Source organism: Dipodomys spectabilis, unplaced genomic scaffold, assembly GCF_019054845.1.
Source record: "Dipodomys spectabilis isolate Male_0828 unplaced genomic scaffold, ASM1905484v1 ptg000052l, whole genome shotgun sequence".
In the NCBI taxonomy this organism is placed as follows: Eukaryota; Metazoa; Chordata; class Mammalia; order Rodentia; family Heteromyidae; genus Dipodomys; species Dipodomys spectabilis.
The window spans coordinates 2471740-2486687 of NW_024870729.1; the positions used below are offsets into that span (position 1 = coordinate 2471740).

At 39.0% G+C, this 14948-nt stretch overlaps 1 protein-coding gene and 1 non-coding gene across 2 annotated transcripts in view; both read right to left on the reverse strand.

Moving 5' to 3' along the window:
• Positions 1–14948, reverse strand: part of Zmat4 (zinc finger matrin-type 4) — a 405652-nt gene that overhangs the window by 253685 nt on the left and 137019 nt on the right. The window contains exon 3 of the mRNA XM_042679476.1: positions 9292–9381. Within this exon, the coding sequence (XP_042535410.1) occupies positions 9292–9381 (90 nt within the window). The remainder of the gene's footprint in view (positions 1–9291; positions 9382–14948) is intronic.
• On the reverse strand, positions 2348–2416 carry Trnaa-ugc. Its single transcript has one exon. It is a non-coding gene; the product is annotated as a tRNA-Ala (tRNA).

Genomic DNA, 14948 nt, shown 5'->3' on the forward strand with positions numbered 1-14948 from the left:
CATTGTGTGTGTGTGTGTGTGTGTGTGCGCGCGCTCGCGTTCGCCACATTTTCTTTGTTTTAATTTTTATTATTATTTTAATAAGTTTTTTATTGTGAAAATACTGTACAGAGGGGTTACAATCACATGAGCATGGTAATGAGTACATTTCTTGTCAACCATTGTTGCCTTCTCCTTTGTTTTTCACCTATCATCCCTTCCCTCCCACCTCCACAACTACATTCCTCCCCTCCCCCCAACTCCTCCTGCCCTCCGCCCCCCTGCCTAAATTGTAAAGTTCGTTTTTCGACATAGCATCTTGTACATCTCATTGTTGCAAGGTCCACCTATATCCCTATTTAAACAATTTGTTTTTCCCTCCCCCACCCCAAATTATACCAATATCAAATACAGTGTAAACAGGGGTTATACCGTGGGGGAGGGACATACAAAGCAACAAAAAAAAAATCACATGGTACCTTATAAATATGTTAGAAACAATAGCAAGAAAGAAAAAAACTACTTGTATCCTTATCTTGGGGTTCATTTCTCTTAACATCATCTTATCTGTCCTTTTCTGCTTGTCTCAGATATATACTAGTTACTACAAATAAGGGAAATCATGGGACCTATGTTTCTTTGGGCCTGGCTTACTTAACTTAATATAATTTTTTCCAAGTCTTTCCATTTCCTAACAAATGGGGCAATGCCATTCTTTCTGATGGAGGCATAGAATTCCATTGTGTAAATATATCACATTTTCTTGATCTATTCATCTGCTCAGAGGCATCCGAGTTGGTTCCATATCTTAGCTATGGTAAATAATGCTGTAATAAACATGGCTGTGCTGGTAGCTTTAGTATGGTCTTGTTTGTGATGGCTATAATCAAGAACTCTAATAACAACAGATGTTGGAGGGGATGTGGACAGAAGAGAACCCTACTGCATTGTTGGTGGGACTGTAAACTTGTTCAACCATTTTGGAAAGTAGTAAGGAGCTTCCTCAAGAGACTCCACATAGAGCTCCCCTATGACCCAGCAATCCCACTTTTGGGCATTTACCCGAATGATCACAAACAACACCATACTTATGCTACCAGCACATTTTCTTGATCCATTCATCTACTGAGGGGCATCTGAGTTGGTTCCATATCTTAGCTATGGTAAATAATGCTGTGGTAAACATACTTGTGCCTTAGTATGGCCTTGCTTGTGGAGGTGGGAGGGAAGGGATGGTAGGGGAAAAACAAATGAGCAGGCAACAATGCTAAATAGAAAATGCAGTCATTACCTTGGTCATGTAACTGTAATCCCTCTGTACAGTATTTTTACAATAAATAATGTACAAAAAATTTAAAAAGTATCTGCCTAACTGAACCTTCCTGTAGGCCCTCCTCCTGGTATAGAGGACAGCACAGCAGGGAACCTTGGCTCAGCTGGAAGGCATTGCTTCAGGCAAATTCCACATTCAAACAAACCCTACCAAGTCAACCAGTTTAGGCCTAAGAGTTAAGCAAGCAACCTCCCAACAATGGCTTCTGTGAGCATCTGTTTCATTAACACTAGGATAATCTTTTTTCTCTCCAGTTACCCCAGAAGCTCTCTGTTTCACCCTTTTTCTGTATCCTTTGTAGTCTGTACTCCTATTCTGTGCACACAGGAGACTCTCAATAGAAATTGGCTGATGGACTGATTAATTATGGGAGACACCAGAGATTAGGAAATAATTCAAAAATGAAGAAAAGATCCTTAACACTTCACATATACTTTACAATTTATCATGTTCCTTTATTTATTTGATCCCTTTACAAATGCTAAGAGACAAGCAAAGTAGCAATCTTAGTCCTGATTATAATCACAGCAATCAAGTTTCTGACAACCAATCCCAAATTGGAAAACTAATGTGTAGCACAATTGACACAGACCCTACTTCTAACTCTAAGTGCATTGGCTGGTAAGAGCACCTATCTTGGCAAACTCACCAAGAATTTGGCTGCACACTACGTAGGAAAACAGAACATGTAACCAAGTAAATGTTGGTGTTGTGCTGTGCTGTCAATACCCTTGTCTACCACTACAACCTTGACTTTTGTTTCTGCCACTGTCCTGGGTGAATAAAATCATTTCTTAAATTCATTTCCATAGGACCAGAGATTTTACTTTAAAATAAAGTGTTTAAAGACGTAACTGGCTAAGAAGAGGTCATATGGGATTAGTGGGCCATAAATCTAATCTCATATTCTTTTTTTCTTTTTTTTTGGGTCCTGAACTCTGGGCCTGGGCGCTGTCCTCAGCTCTTTTAGCTCAAGGATAGCGCTCTACCACTTGAGCCACAGCGCCACTTCCGGCTTTTTTCTTTTTGCTTATGTGGTGCTGGGGAATCGAACCCAGGGCCTCATGCATGCAAGGCAAGCGCTCTACCACTGAGCCACCTCCCCAGCCCCTCTAATCTCATATTCTATGGAGGGGTATATAAAGCAAGTGCTAAGAAACTACTTTTGCTGAAAAACATTATATCCTTATGTGAGCTACAAGCTAACTAAAAGCAGGATAAAGGCTTGACATCCTTGTCTTCATTTTATATCTGTCTTAAAACTTTGAGTCAAACTCCTGCTTAACTCTGCACATGGGCATGTTAATCATTCAAGGACTGTCCGTCTAAAACTTGATGTTACCTAATCTATCTATCCCCCTTCAAGGCTGCAGGCTCAAAGATAAGAATAACCAAAGCATTTTTATTGTTAGCTTTTATAATGCACTGCTCCAAACCCTGAAAAAAGACACTCCAATAACCTAACTTGCCCCTTGGATTCCAGTAATATCAGAGTCTTAAAGATAAGATAAGGCTATGATGACCTCTGTCTCTCTGACTCTCTCTGTCTCTCTCTCTTTCTCTCTCTCTCTCTCTCACACACACATACACACTCACACACACGTATACACACACACACACACACACACACACCTTCATGAGGAGTAATCATCTCTTGGGTACCAGACTGCCCCCTAAGCAATAAGGATTTCCACAGACCACCAGAATTGAGATAATGATCAGCCAGTCCCCTCTTTGACCCCACTTTGACTGAGTTATGCATTCCTCTTGCCCCCACCACAAAAACCTCTGTATAAATCTATGGCTAATGTCAATATTCCCAAAGGTTGACTGAAAGGCTTATTCTCTTTCTTCCTAGGGTTGAATTTAATTAATTAATTAAGAAAATAATAATTCAAAAATTAATTAATTTCTTTCCCGGGCCCTTCACAACTATTTAACTCTTTAATTGGCAAGTTGAGGTTACTGGCCAGACCTGGAGACCTGACATAAAGGAATCCCCAAGGTCTAGTCTCTGGCCTAGGACTCTGGTTAGAACACATAAAAACAATCATAGAGAAGTTCAAGATGGAGTGAAATTGGTGGGATGTACCTGCAAATCAATGTAGCAGCCCCCACAGCCAGGACAGAGGCATGCAGATTTTCACCTCTCTCTCCAGAGTGAGGCCCTACCTACAGCATGGCTTCAGACATGCAGTCTCCAGAAGAGGAACAGAATATATTCCTGTTGTTTTAAGCACCTGGCAATTTGTTTCAGCAGATCTGAAACACTAATGTGCCCATGATCCTTTTATATTCAGAGATTCCATCAACTTTTGTCTAGGGAAGACATGTGGAAGGTCCACACAGGAAAAATGGCCTCTTCCCTTTTGATTTCCCTCCATGCACACATGGCCCTCTCTAGAAGTTCCCACCCAACACCCATAACCTGGAAACTGGCACACCTGGGGGCAATAGGAAGTGGGCTCTGAGGTCACTTCCTCATCCTCTGAAGCCATACCTCCTCTCCCTCTCCATCTCCATCTCCCCCTCCTTCTCCACACCAGAGGGACCTTCCACAAATTTTGGCCTACTTTCTACATCCTCAGGGGCTATTCCTTTCTATGTCTTTCCCAGACTCTCTCTAAAGGACTCCATGAAGCCAAAATGGCTTATTTTTATTGCAACAATTTCTGCTAAGGCAATGGGAAATGGTCAAAAGATACTTTTAGGTTTTCTTTACTCTCACTGCTCCTCCTTTTCTCTGTCTCTCTCCTGTCTCCCTCTGTAGACCTTTACCCTGTGCCTGCTAGGTCTGTGGGGCTGACACAGGATGGAGTGGGCAGAAGCCTCCCAGTTCATTCTCTTCGCTCCTGGGTTTTGGCATCACTATGTAACCATGGAGACTTCCATGTGGTTGTTTAGGCAGAAGAATTTATTAGGGAGAAATTAAACCACCTTCCCACATAAGATGGAGGTATGCAAGGGGGGACTTATTGTGTGCAGAGAGGATATATAGGAAGAAGGAAGGGAGGGGTTATGGTCACAGAGGATGAGGAAATGACCTCAGAGTCTAGGGGACGGACCTTCCACTGCCTTTAGGTGAACCAGTTAGTTACTGAGTTCAGGTGCTGGGCAGACACTTGTAGAGAAGGCTAAGTGTATGGGGTCATTTTTCCTGGGAGGACCTAACAACATGGATATGCTGACCCCATGTTCAGACAAGCCATTCCTATCATACCCATTAGGTTCATCCACATCTATGAAGAATCTTCTCTGTGTCATGCTGCCCAGGAAACCTAGCCTTTCTCCCTGTGCTACAAGGGGAAGCTGAGACCCCTCTCTCCCTATGTCTAGGCAAATGCTTAGGAGAGCAAGGATCCAATGGGATGACACATCACAACAATGATACTCACAAGACACTATGTAGGAAATGAACTTTACAACTTCTGTGGGGAGGGAGAGTGGGGGAGGGAGGGAGGGAAGGGAGAGTAGGAGAAAAACAAAGGAGGGGGTAACAATGTTGGACAAGAAATGTTCTCATAACCTTACTCATGTAACTGTAACCCCTCTATACAGCATCTTTACAATAAAATAAAATTTTTAAAAAAGATACATGGCTAACTCTCTACTAGATCCTAATCTCTTTGATATTATAGAAGCTTTACAGCCTGCTTCATGGAGTGATATGGTTGAACTATCCTTAAGTTTGTTTTCTAACCTCCTAGCCATGCCTCAGCCACTGGACAGCTGTATAATCAGAGTCAAGTCATTTAATCTGTTTGAATTTGCCTCTCTGTAAAGTGGGATTAGAGAGATTGTGAAGATTGCCTGTGCTAACCTATGGAGCATGTTTAAAATGTATGTAGGAGCATTTGGTAAATGCCAACTAGGAACAGAACTTTGGCCAAAGCAGCAAATCTCTCTGATTCTGAACAGAGCAGTAGCATCAATGACCAAGATAAGATCCAACTTTGGAGATTTGTAGGGAATGCTTAATAATAGGATGGAATAAGCAGGGTCTAAATCCAGGTTTGAACAATTTGGACAACACATGGTGCTTTTTGGTCTTTATCGTCATCTTCACTTCCAAGACAGTTAATATCTATGAAAGTAAAACTATGCTATGCTGGATGCTTGAGACCTAAAGGAGAACATGGAAATATTATGAGACAGCCTCACCATGCTAACCAAATGCTTAATTTTCCAATTTTAGAGGGAATTCTATTAACTCCATGGCAAGGCACTCTTTACCTATAGATACTGGTGATTTTGATTGGCAGCTAAATATGTGGTTCTATAATAATAATTACATTTTTATTTAAAAGTTCTATTTCTCAAACAAATGACTTTTTAAAGCATGTGAACCACAGGGGAGAAGATAATACAGGGTCAGGGTGGAAACAGAATCACAAGAGACTGGATGATCTCAAGTGCTTTTTGGCTCTACAGCTCAGGGAATTACTGAAAATTTCTCTAAGGCAATCACCTATAACAATTTATTTCACATTTAATTTTACTCTATGGCCTCAAGGGGAAAATGTCTTGCTCTAAAATTCAGAGAAAAAAAATACAGAAGATCCAAATGAGATTCTAAAGAGTAAAATATGTGAAGGGGGAAAAGTTCGAAATGCTAGAACAGGAAAGAAATATAAATTTAAAAATGTTTAAATGCCAATAGCAATACCAACAAAAGAGGTTTAAGGGCTAACGTGGAAGTGGCAACACTAGACCATGGGAATATAAACTACTAAGTAAGTGTGGAGCTACTATTTATGTATTCATTCCTACAGTTTGCAATGGTGTGGTTAGTGCTGGATAATCAACAATGAGTTTTCTCTGTCTTTCATTTTTCTGGGAATTCTGGGCACATGTGGAAGCTCTTCCCAATCAGAGAGCACTGTGATGGAAACCTACCACAGCTCCTGCAAACAAGGACAGTGGGAAGAGCAAAGAAGCAAGTAGAAGAATGTTATATCTGTAAGAGAACAGACGTGCTGGTGGAAAGAGAACCAAAAGACTGAATGGTCTCCAAAACAAAGTGACAAGCAAATGTGAGTGAGCTCAGCTGAACCAAATGAGAAAACTGTGTTTTCTATATTATCATTCTTCCCATTTCCAGACCAACCAAATAAGAGCAAACAGAGGCTATTTACTTAGAGCTTACTGTACTGAGGAAGTCAGTTTCCATCACAAGCATTTTGGGGAGACTCAGGAAAGGCAAGAATGGAGAGCTCCTTAATTGGAGGCCGTTGGCATGGCAAAGATGCAAGAGAGCCAACCAAAAGCAAAACATCCTATGTCATTGCTTAGGGGTGCATATGATTTCTTGGACTGCTTGTTACAGGTCAGAGTTCCGTAGGTCAGAGTTCAGTTTTTATATATGGTCTTGCCATGATCCATTTGTACATTTGGTTTCTCAGTCTTCTTCAAGGTACTCTCAGAGCCCTGGAGAATTGGCTTCTGCACTATACGCAATGTCTCAAAATATGTAATAAAAATTATATTTGCCCTCAAAAAAGTAACAAAAGTAACAAAAAGTCAACCTTCTCTTTTGAACAGTAATATCTTTTGTGCTTCTTCTGTGTACTGATTTGCTTTCATACTATGGTTAATAAGCTATAGAAAAATGACTTAATAAATAAACCATTGGCAGATAAAAGTTTTCAAAACCCAGGATACAGCAGAGAAACAAGTTTTCAAAGGGCATTTAAATAAAGAATGCTTAAAAATACATCTTGATTTCAAATTCAGACATCTTTCCCCTCCGGACAACAGACTCAGGATGGTGTAGGGAATAAGTTAGAAAATTGTGAGTCTGCCCAAAGTAGCAAAGACCAAGTTCTGGAGTCAGCTCCAGGCTCCCCTTCCATTTCAAGCCCTCCCCAGGTGCTCACATATTAATATAACGTTCATGATGAGAAAGTAAGTACATGACAATAATCTGAGTCCAAGTAGCTAATTGTCAAGTGGGCCTGAACCCCATAATTTCCTGATCTTTAGAATAAAGCTCTAAATGCCTATTGAATTAAGGATCCAGGCATCACTGTTAGATCATTTCAAAGGATAAAAACTAATTTTGTTCTACTTGCTAATGGAAAGCATGTTTCTAGGATAGCTGCAGGATTTGTAGATTACACAAAAACTAACTTACAGTTAGTTTAACAGTTTCTTTGGATAGGAATGCCCCTAACAAACTGGTATCCTCCCTCCTCACTTCTACCTTTCTCTTCCATCTGGTAAAATCCATTCTATACCCTATGACCCCAACAGAGGCCTATCTTTCAGTGACACTTGATTCAGAATTGGGTTCCTGAAGTGATTCAGTTGCTTCCGGTCTGCGTACTTCCTTGTGCAGACTATTAATAAATACTTGCACTGTAAACTGGGTGCCGGTGGTTTACACCTGTAATCTTAGCTACTCGGGAGGCTGAGATCTGAGGATCGCATTCAAAACCAGCCGGGGCAGGAACGTTCATGAAACTCTTATCTCCAATAAACCACAGAGAAAACCAGAAGTGGCACTGTGGCTCAGGTGGTAGAGCTCTCACCTTGAGCTGAAGAGCACAGGGACAGCACCCAGGCCCAGAATTCAAGCCCCACCACCGACAAAATAAAAAAAAAAATACTTGCACTGTGAGATCCAGGCATTTACATAAAGCAATGACTTCCCCTTCATTATACTATGAATTCTTCAAGTCAAGTCTATGTCTTATTTTTCTTTTTCATCATTGAGCCATATTAACAGTGCTCCTCATGTTTATCATTTCTTCTAAGTCACATTAACTAGTGAAGGAAATCTGCTTATTCGGGTCTGCCTGATGAAATTTAGGCTCCAAGAGATCAATGGTTAGCCCAAGGTGCTAAAGCTAAGACTCGACAAAGCTAGACACAAGCCAGCTCTCAGCAGTTTGTGAAGTTTTCATGCAATGTTTGGCCTCCAATGAACTCAAAGTGTGGCTTTCACACAGACAATAAAATAACTCCACACTGTTCCAGACCAGTCTCTGTCAGAACAGCTCATTTTGTGATGCTACGAGGCATGTTTGCAAATCATGCTTGAAGTTCATGCAAACTCCTAATAATCAAGACCATTGGTTGGTTACACACAGTGCCCTGCTCTCTTTACTCTATTTTCTCTTGTAAAAATTTCCCATCCATATTTTTAAAAGTTTTCTCAATGATCACATTCATTTTTAATAAGAAAAGAAGGCACACACCTACAAAACAGGATCACTAGCATTACTGATAGCACAAGGTACCAATTCTATGCCTTCAGCCTCCTCCAACCTCAGAGGGTGAGAAATTACTGTGTGCCATCTTCATTGTTTAAAATGAGGGCCTTTGTAGCTGAAGGGTATACATATTCCACTCATTAAGAAAAGTAACCATGCTGAGAAGAAGGAATATTCACTTCATCAGTCTTTGCTTTGGCTTAGCAGATATAAACCCTTTCACTGACTTTATCTCCTCAAAGCAACTTTCTAGATGTCATCTGTTTTCCCAAGTAAATATTCCTTCAGGGAGAGGGAGCGCTGATCAAAAGATCTGAGTGTCTTTATTTGCAAGATATGTATAGTCTTCATTATAAATTAACAAACTGACATTCTGTTCTACATAGCAGAGGAAACATAACCTACGTAAAGAACAAAGCATCTAATATTTCTGACAGATTTGCCCCTCAGGTCGTTTTTTCCCAACATTTTGTCCTTTTATAGTTTTGCCTCCTGTCACCCAGCCTTGCTCAGTCCCAGCACTCTGCACTTTTCTCTCTTTACATGGCCTCAATACAGTATTAGACACACCTCCAGTACTGGCAAGTTCTGACAGGACAGAAAAACACAAACAGATAAAAAGGACTTGTTGACATGCAGTATTTTCTGCAATACTGAGTATGAACTACGTCAACTTACTTTGCTTTGCCATAAATCTGAACATTCCTGGAACCGCAAAATTCTCAGCAAATCACCTGAGGCTATCACATGGCACCAGATACTCACATTTTCTGACCGGAGCCTCTTAGCAGGACATCCTCCATCTCTAGGGTGAAGCATATAATAGAGTCGGACTTTGCTTGCATGCTTTCGACTCTGGGGAGGAAAAGCAGAAGGAGATACTGTAAAAGAGAAGTCATTTGAGAAAGGAAGAGGAAAAATCTTTTGAAACACAGCCAGTGACTGTAAATGCAAACTATTTTTCAGTAGAAAACACTTTTGAGTGCTCCGGTGAGACATGTGGCAAATAGTTCCAGATAGATTAAGTGGCTGGTCCAAAATCCTAAAACCAGTATCATTTCAGGAAAAACAGAAAACACAATAAGGGAGAAAAACTGAGATTGTTTAACCTGGAGTGAATCATGTTTTTAATTGTTCTCCAAAGTAAGATGGGTAAGCAGAGGAAGCAACATAAGAATCAACTGTGATGAAAAGAGCAGCAGGAGGATGACTTCTATCCCTCTCACTTACCTGTCCTACCCTGAAGGTCAGGGTGCAAGGCAGGGAAGTCACGCATGCATAGCACTCACAGAAGCTTTCTTCCAGTTCTACCAAACTGAAAGAAAAGAAGTCATCAAGAGACATTCTCTAAGGTCTGATTTGAACAAGCAAAAGGTAGGATAAAGAGATGCAGGTAAAGGCCCACCTCCTGGGCATTTCAAGTTATACTGATCTGCTCAAGGCCAACATAGAGAAACTTCTCCCTTTCATCCTTTCTCTTACTCTTTTCCTTAACTGAAAGCCCAGTCTGGTTCTTAACATTTTGGAGAATATTTCAATTCTAACTTCTGTGCTTTCCTATAAGCACAATGGTAGAGTGAAAGAGCAACAAGAATAAGCATTCCAAAAGTTCAGCATCCCAGTTCCAGCTGTACTGCTTTCTAGCTGTGTTATGATAGAGAGTAGAATGTATTTAGAGTCTAAATGAATATTATTTTCTCCAAGTACAAAATGAGCATTACAATATTTCTTAGGGTTGTACTGAGAATCAAAAAAGACAGTACATATGAGAATTTAGAATTTGCATAACACTAAACTTTTCTTACTGTACTAATCCTTAATATTATTGAATCAACTACTATCTGATTCCAATCCCTTTCCCATTTTACTTTCTTAGAAATTATTTTCTTCTTTTGAAGATCTTTGTTCCACTTAGCCTTTATTTACAGTTGAGGCCTAGCCAATCTCCAGGATGATAGTTTACTTTTATGGATTAGCCACAAAGGCAAAGTGATTTTTCAGAGAAAATACAGCAAGTGCATCCTTTTTAAAGGATACACTATAAATCCTTTCTGTTAGCTTTCCTCATTCATCACTTTCTTAATTCTTGTATTCTGCCTAGAGCAAGAAAACTATGTTTTTAAACAGTCCCTAGAAACTTTTAAGACCTTTAAATAGGTTTAAAATTACTAATAGAACATGAGAAATTTTTACACATGTATAAAAGTATCAAAGGGTGATTTGAAATCTACTGCCAACACTTGAGACTATTTCTAGATCTCATAGTAGGTTTTAATTTAAGTTATATAAAGTCTTTTTGTTGTTACTGGTAAAATTGATAAGACAGAGAAATAGAAATAGAAATCTATATAGGCATGGGTCAGAGGATTTAATATTATCATTCAGCTTCTGCATTTTTAAAATTTTTTTATTGTGAAAATACCATACAGAGGGGTTACAATTACATGGGCAAGGTAATGAGTACATTTCTTATCAAGCATTGTTGCTTCCTCCTTTGTTTCCCCTTCCCATCCCTTCCCATCTCCCCCCCCACACACACACCACCCTTGCCAGGCCAAAGTTGTAAAATTCGTTTTTCAATATAATGACTTGTACATCTCATTGCTTCAATGGGTCCACCTGTATCCCTATTTAAACGGTTTGTTTTTGCTCTTCCCCTCTACAAATTATACCAACATTAAATACAATGAAAGCATGGGTTATACCATGGGGGAGGGAACAATCTAGTACAAACTAGATTTTTAAATGTTTTTGTAAATAAATATGTCAATTAATAAAACATATATAGATATATATTTGCTACCATCCTGTTGGGTTTTGGAAGAAGTAGGATATTATTAGAAATATTAATATAGTCCCAAAAAAAAATGAACATTTAAACACAACCCAAAAGGTTGAATGCAAACACAGACCATAGGCTATAGAAAAGCGTACACATAGTTAAATGGTTAAAAAAAAAGAAAAAATGGTACTCTATGAGCTCAAATATGACCAAAGTAGCTTTCAATTTTTCATTTGTTATTTCAGAAAATGTCTCATCCAAGATCCTGAGTCATCAATCCACTTAAAGCCCTAGATTCCCAGAGAACAAAATGATGGCACAATTGAAAATCTAATAATGTGGCCTATTTTGTGGCTGACTTTTTTCTTTCCCAAAATACTGCATTTCTTTTCAAAAGACTTTTCAGCAAAGGCAAAGTTCACCAAGTTATTTAATTGCAGTTTCACAAAACTAGTAAAAACCCATTAGTTAAAAAGAAAAAGCAAATAAATGACAGGCTCTTCTCTAAAGCCATCAGTGATGAGAGAGGCTGGGATTTAAGGCTTATTAGCAATCAATAATTAGAGGCCTGTTTTTTCTCTCAGTTCCCTTCTCATCCTGCACATATGGCAGAAGAAGGTCTGATTATATACAAGTAGGCCCTTGCCATATATTAAGGATGAAGAGTTTTGGCAAATACCAACTGCTTCTGAAGTGGTAAAGTAGACATCATTTTCCCTCCTTTGTTTTCTCCAGACTCCCTAAACCAGGTCCATTTCCTTCTCAATTTGCAAGCCAACCCTGGCTTCCAACAGCAAGCGCACACAACAGATAGCCCACACTGAACAGTAAAAACAGTCTCTTAGGCTGATTCAAATCCACAGGTGCTTCCAAATTATGTTAATTGACAGAGGGAAAGAGTTTCCAAGTATTGCAAGATGTGTTACAACTTACCCCACCTCCAATGTGGGGCCTTCAACATGATCTAAGAGGCATTTCCCTTCTTCCTGGCATTACTTGTTCTTTTTAAAAAAATTTAATTTTGTAGTGAAGGTGATGTATAGAGGGGTTACAGTTACATAAGTAAGGTAATGGGTACATTTCTTATTACCTCCTCCCTCTTTTTCTCCCACTTTCCCTCCCCTGACTCCCCCTCTCCCAAATTGGAATGTTCATTTCCAACATAGTGTCTTGTGAGTATTGTTGCATTGGTTCAACTTTGTCCTTTGTCTCATCATTTTGTTGTTCCCCTTGCCTTCCCCAAATCAGATAAATGTATGTACAAGACACAGGCTACCAAAATCAAAAAGTGACAAAAAGGGATAAATTAACAGAAAAGAAAAAATATTAAAGAAAAAAGAAATAACAGTACACTAAAAACAACAACAACAATAAAACCCTGCTTGTTTCCATATCTTGGAGTTCATTTTGATTAGCATTCATTTTATATGGTCATAGGTACTTAGCTATTGAGCTATTATGAGCCTCTGCCAGGACTATCATAGACATACTAATTATTACAAAGGAGAGACAGCATGGAGTCCATTGTTCTTTGGGTCTAGCTTATTTTACTTACAATGACTTTTTCTAAATCTTTCCATTTCCTTATGAATAGGTAGATGCCATTCTTTCTGATGGAAGCACAGAATTCTATTGTGTATATATACCACATTTTCTTGATCCATTCATCTACTGAGGGACATCTAGGTTGGTTCCATAGCGGAGCTATGGTAAATAATGCTGCAATGAACATAGCTGTGATGGAGTTTTAGTGTGGGCTTATTTGTGATCCTTTAGGTAAATGCTCAGAGTGAGATTGCTGGATCCTAGGAGAACTCTATGTTTATTCTTTTGAGGAACCTCCATACTGCTTTCCAGAGTAGTGGAACCAGTTTCCCTTCCCACCAACAGTGTAGTAGGGTTCCCTTTTGTTCCATTCCCTGCCAGAATCTGTTACTATTTGTTTCCTTGATAATGACCATTCTAACTGGGGTGAGGTGGAATCTCAATGTTGTTTTGATTTGCTTTTCTTCTATGGACAGAGATGCTGAACATGTCTTCATGTGTCTATTAGACATTTTTATTTCCTCTCCAGAGTACTTTTTAATTCTTTAGCCCACTTATTAATGGGGTGGTTGTTTTCTTGAGGATTTGTTAATTTTTTTGGACTGTAGGTGTATTTTTGACATAAAGCCCTTGTCTGTTGTATAGCTAGTGAAGATCTTCACCCAATCTGTGGGCTTTCTATTTATCTTGCTATCTTAGTCATGCAAAAAGTCTTCAATTCAATGTGAACCTGTTTTACCAATCTTTCTTTAATTCGTTGTGTTTCTGGATCTTTATTTATGAAGTTTCAACCTGTGCCAAGGAGCACTAGTGAATTCCCTATCCCTTCTTGTAGTATTTTCAGGGTATTTGCTTACCTGAAAGGTCTTTGGTCCATCTGGAGTTGATTCTAGTGCAGGGTGATATATAAAGATCAAATGTCAGCTTTTTTCACATGTATAGCCAATTCTGCCAGCACCATTTGTTGAAGAGGCTTTCTTCCCTTATCAAAGATTAGGTGGCCATAGGTCTGTGAGATCATTTCTGGGTCTTCAATTCTATTCCATTGGTCATCAGGCCTGTTCATATGCCAGGACCAAGCTGTTTTTACAACTACAATATTATCATAGAGTTTGAAGTTTGGTACTGATATTTCTCCAGCACCGTTTTTCCTGCTAAGGATTGTTCTTGCTATTTGAGGTCTTCTAGTATTCCATATGAATTTTTGGATTGCTTCTTCTATTTCATTAAAGAATATTGTTGGGATATTGATGGATTTTGCACTGACTTTGTGTGTAGCTTTTGGCAGTATTTCCATTTTACTATGTGAATCCTCCCAATCCATGAGCATTGGAAGTTTTCCACTTCCTTAAATCTGCTTTCATTTATTTTTTCAGGTTTCTAAAGTTTTCATTATAGAGGTCCTTCACCTCTCTGTTTAAGTACATTTCTAGGTGTTTTTATGGTTCTTTTGAGGCTATTACAAATGGAGTTTCTTTTCTGATGTTAGCCTTGCTCTTCTCATTGTTGGCATACAGAAGAGTTACTGATTTTGTGGGTTAATTTTATACACTGCTACTTTGCCAAAGGTTTAGATTAGCTCTAACTTGGAGCAGAAGTCTAGGGGGTTCTTTATATACAAGACTATGTCATTGGCAAAGAGGGATAGTTCTACTTTTTCTTTCCCTATTTGGATCCCCTTTATTTATGTCTATTGCCTTATTGCTCTGGCTAGGAATTCTAATACTATACTGAAGAGGAGTGGAGAGAGCAGACATCTTTGACTTGTTCCTAATTATAGAAGAAATGGTTTTAACTTTTAACCATTAAGTATAATGCTAGCTATAGGTTTGTCATATGCAGCCTTTATTATATTGAGGAATGCTCCATAGATTCCTAGTTTCTTCAGAGCTTTCATCATAAAGGGGTGTGGATCTTGTCAAATGCTTTTTCTACATCTATTGAGATAATGTGGTTCTTGTCCTTTCTCCTATTGATGTGTTGAATTACATTAATTGACTCACATATATTGAACCAGTTTTGCATCTCAGGAATAAATCCTGTTTGGTCATAAGAATATGAGTTTTTTGATTAGATGTTGAAATCAGTTGGCCAA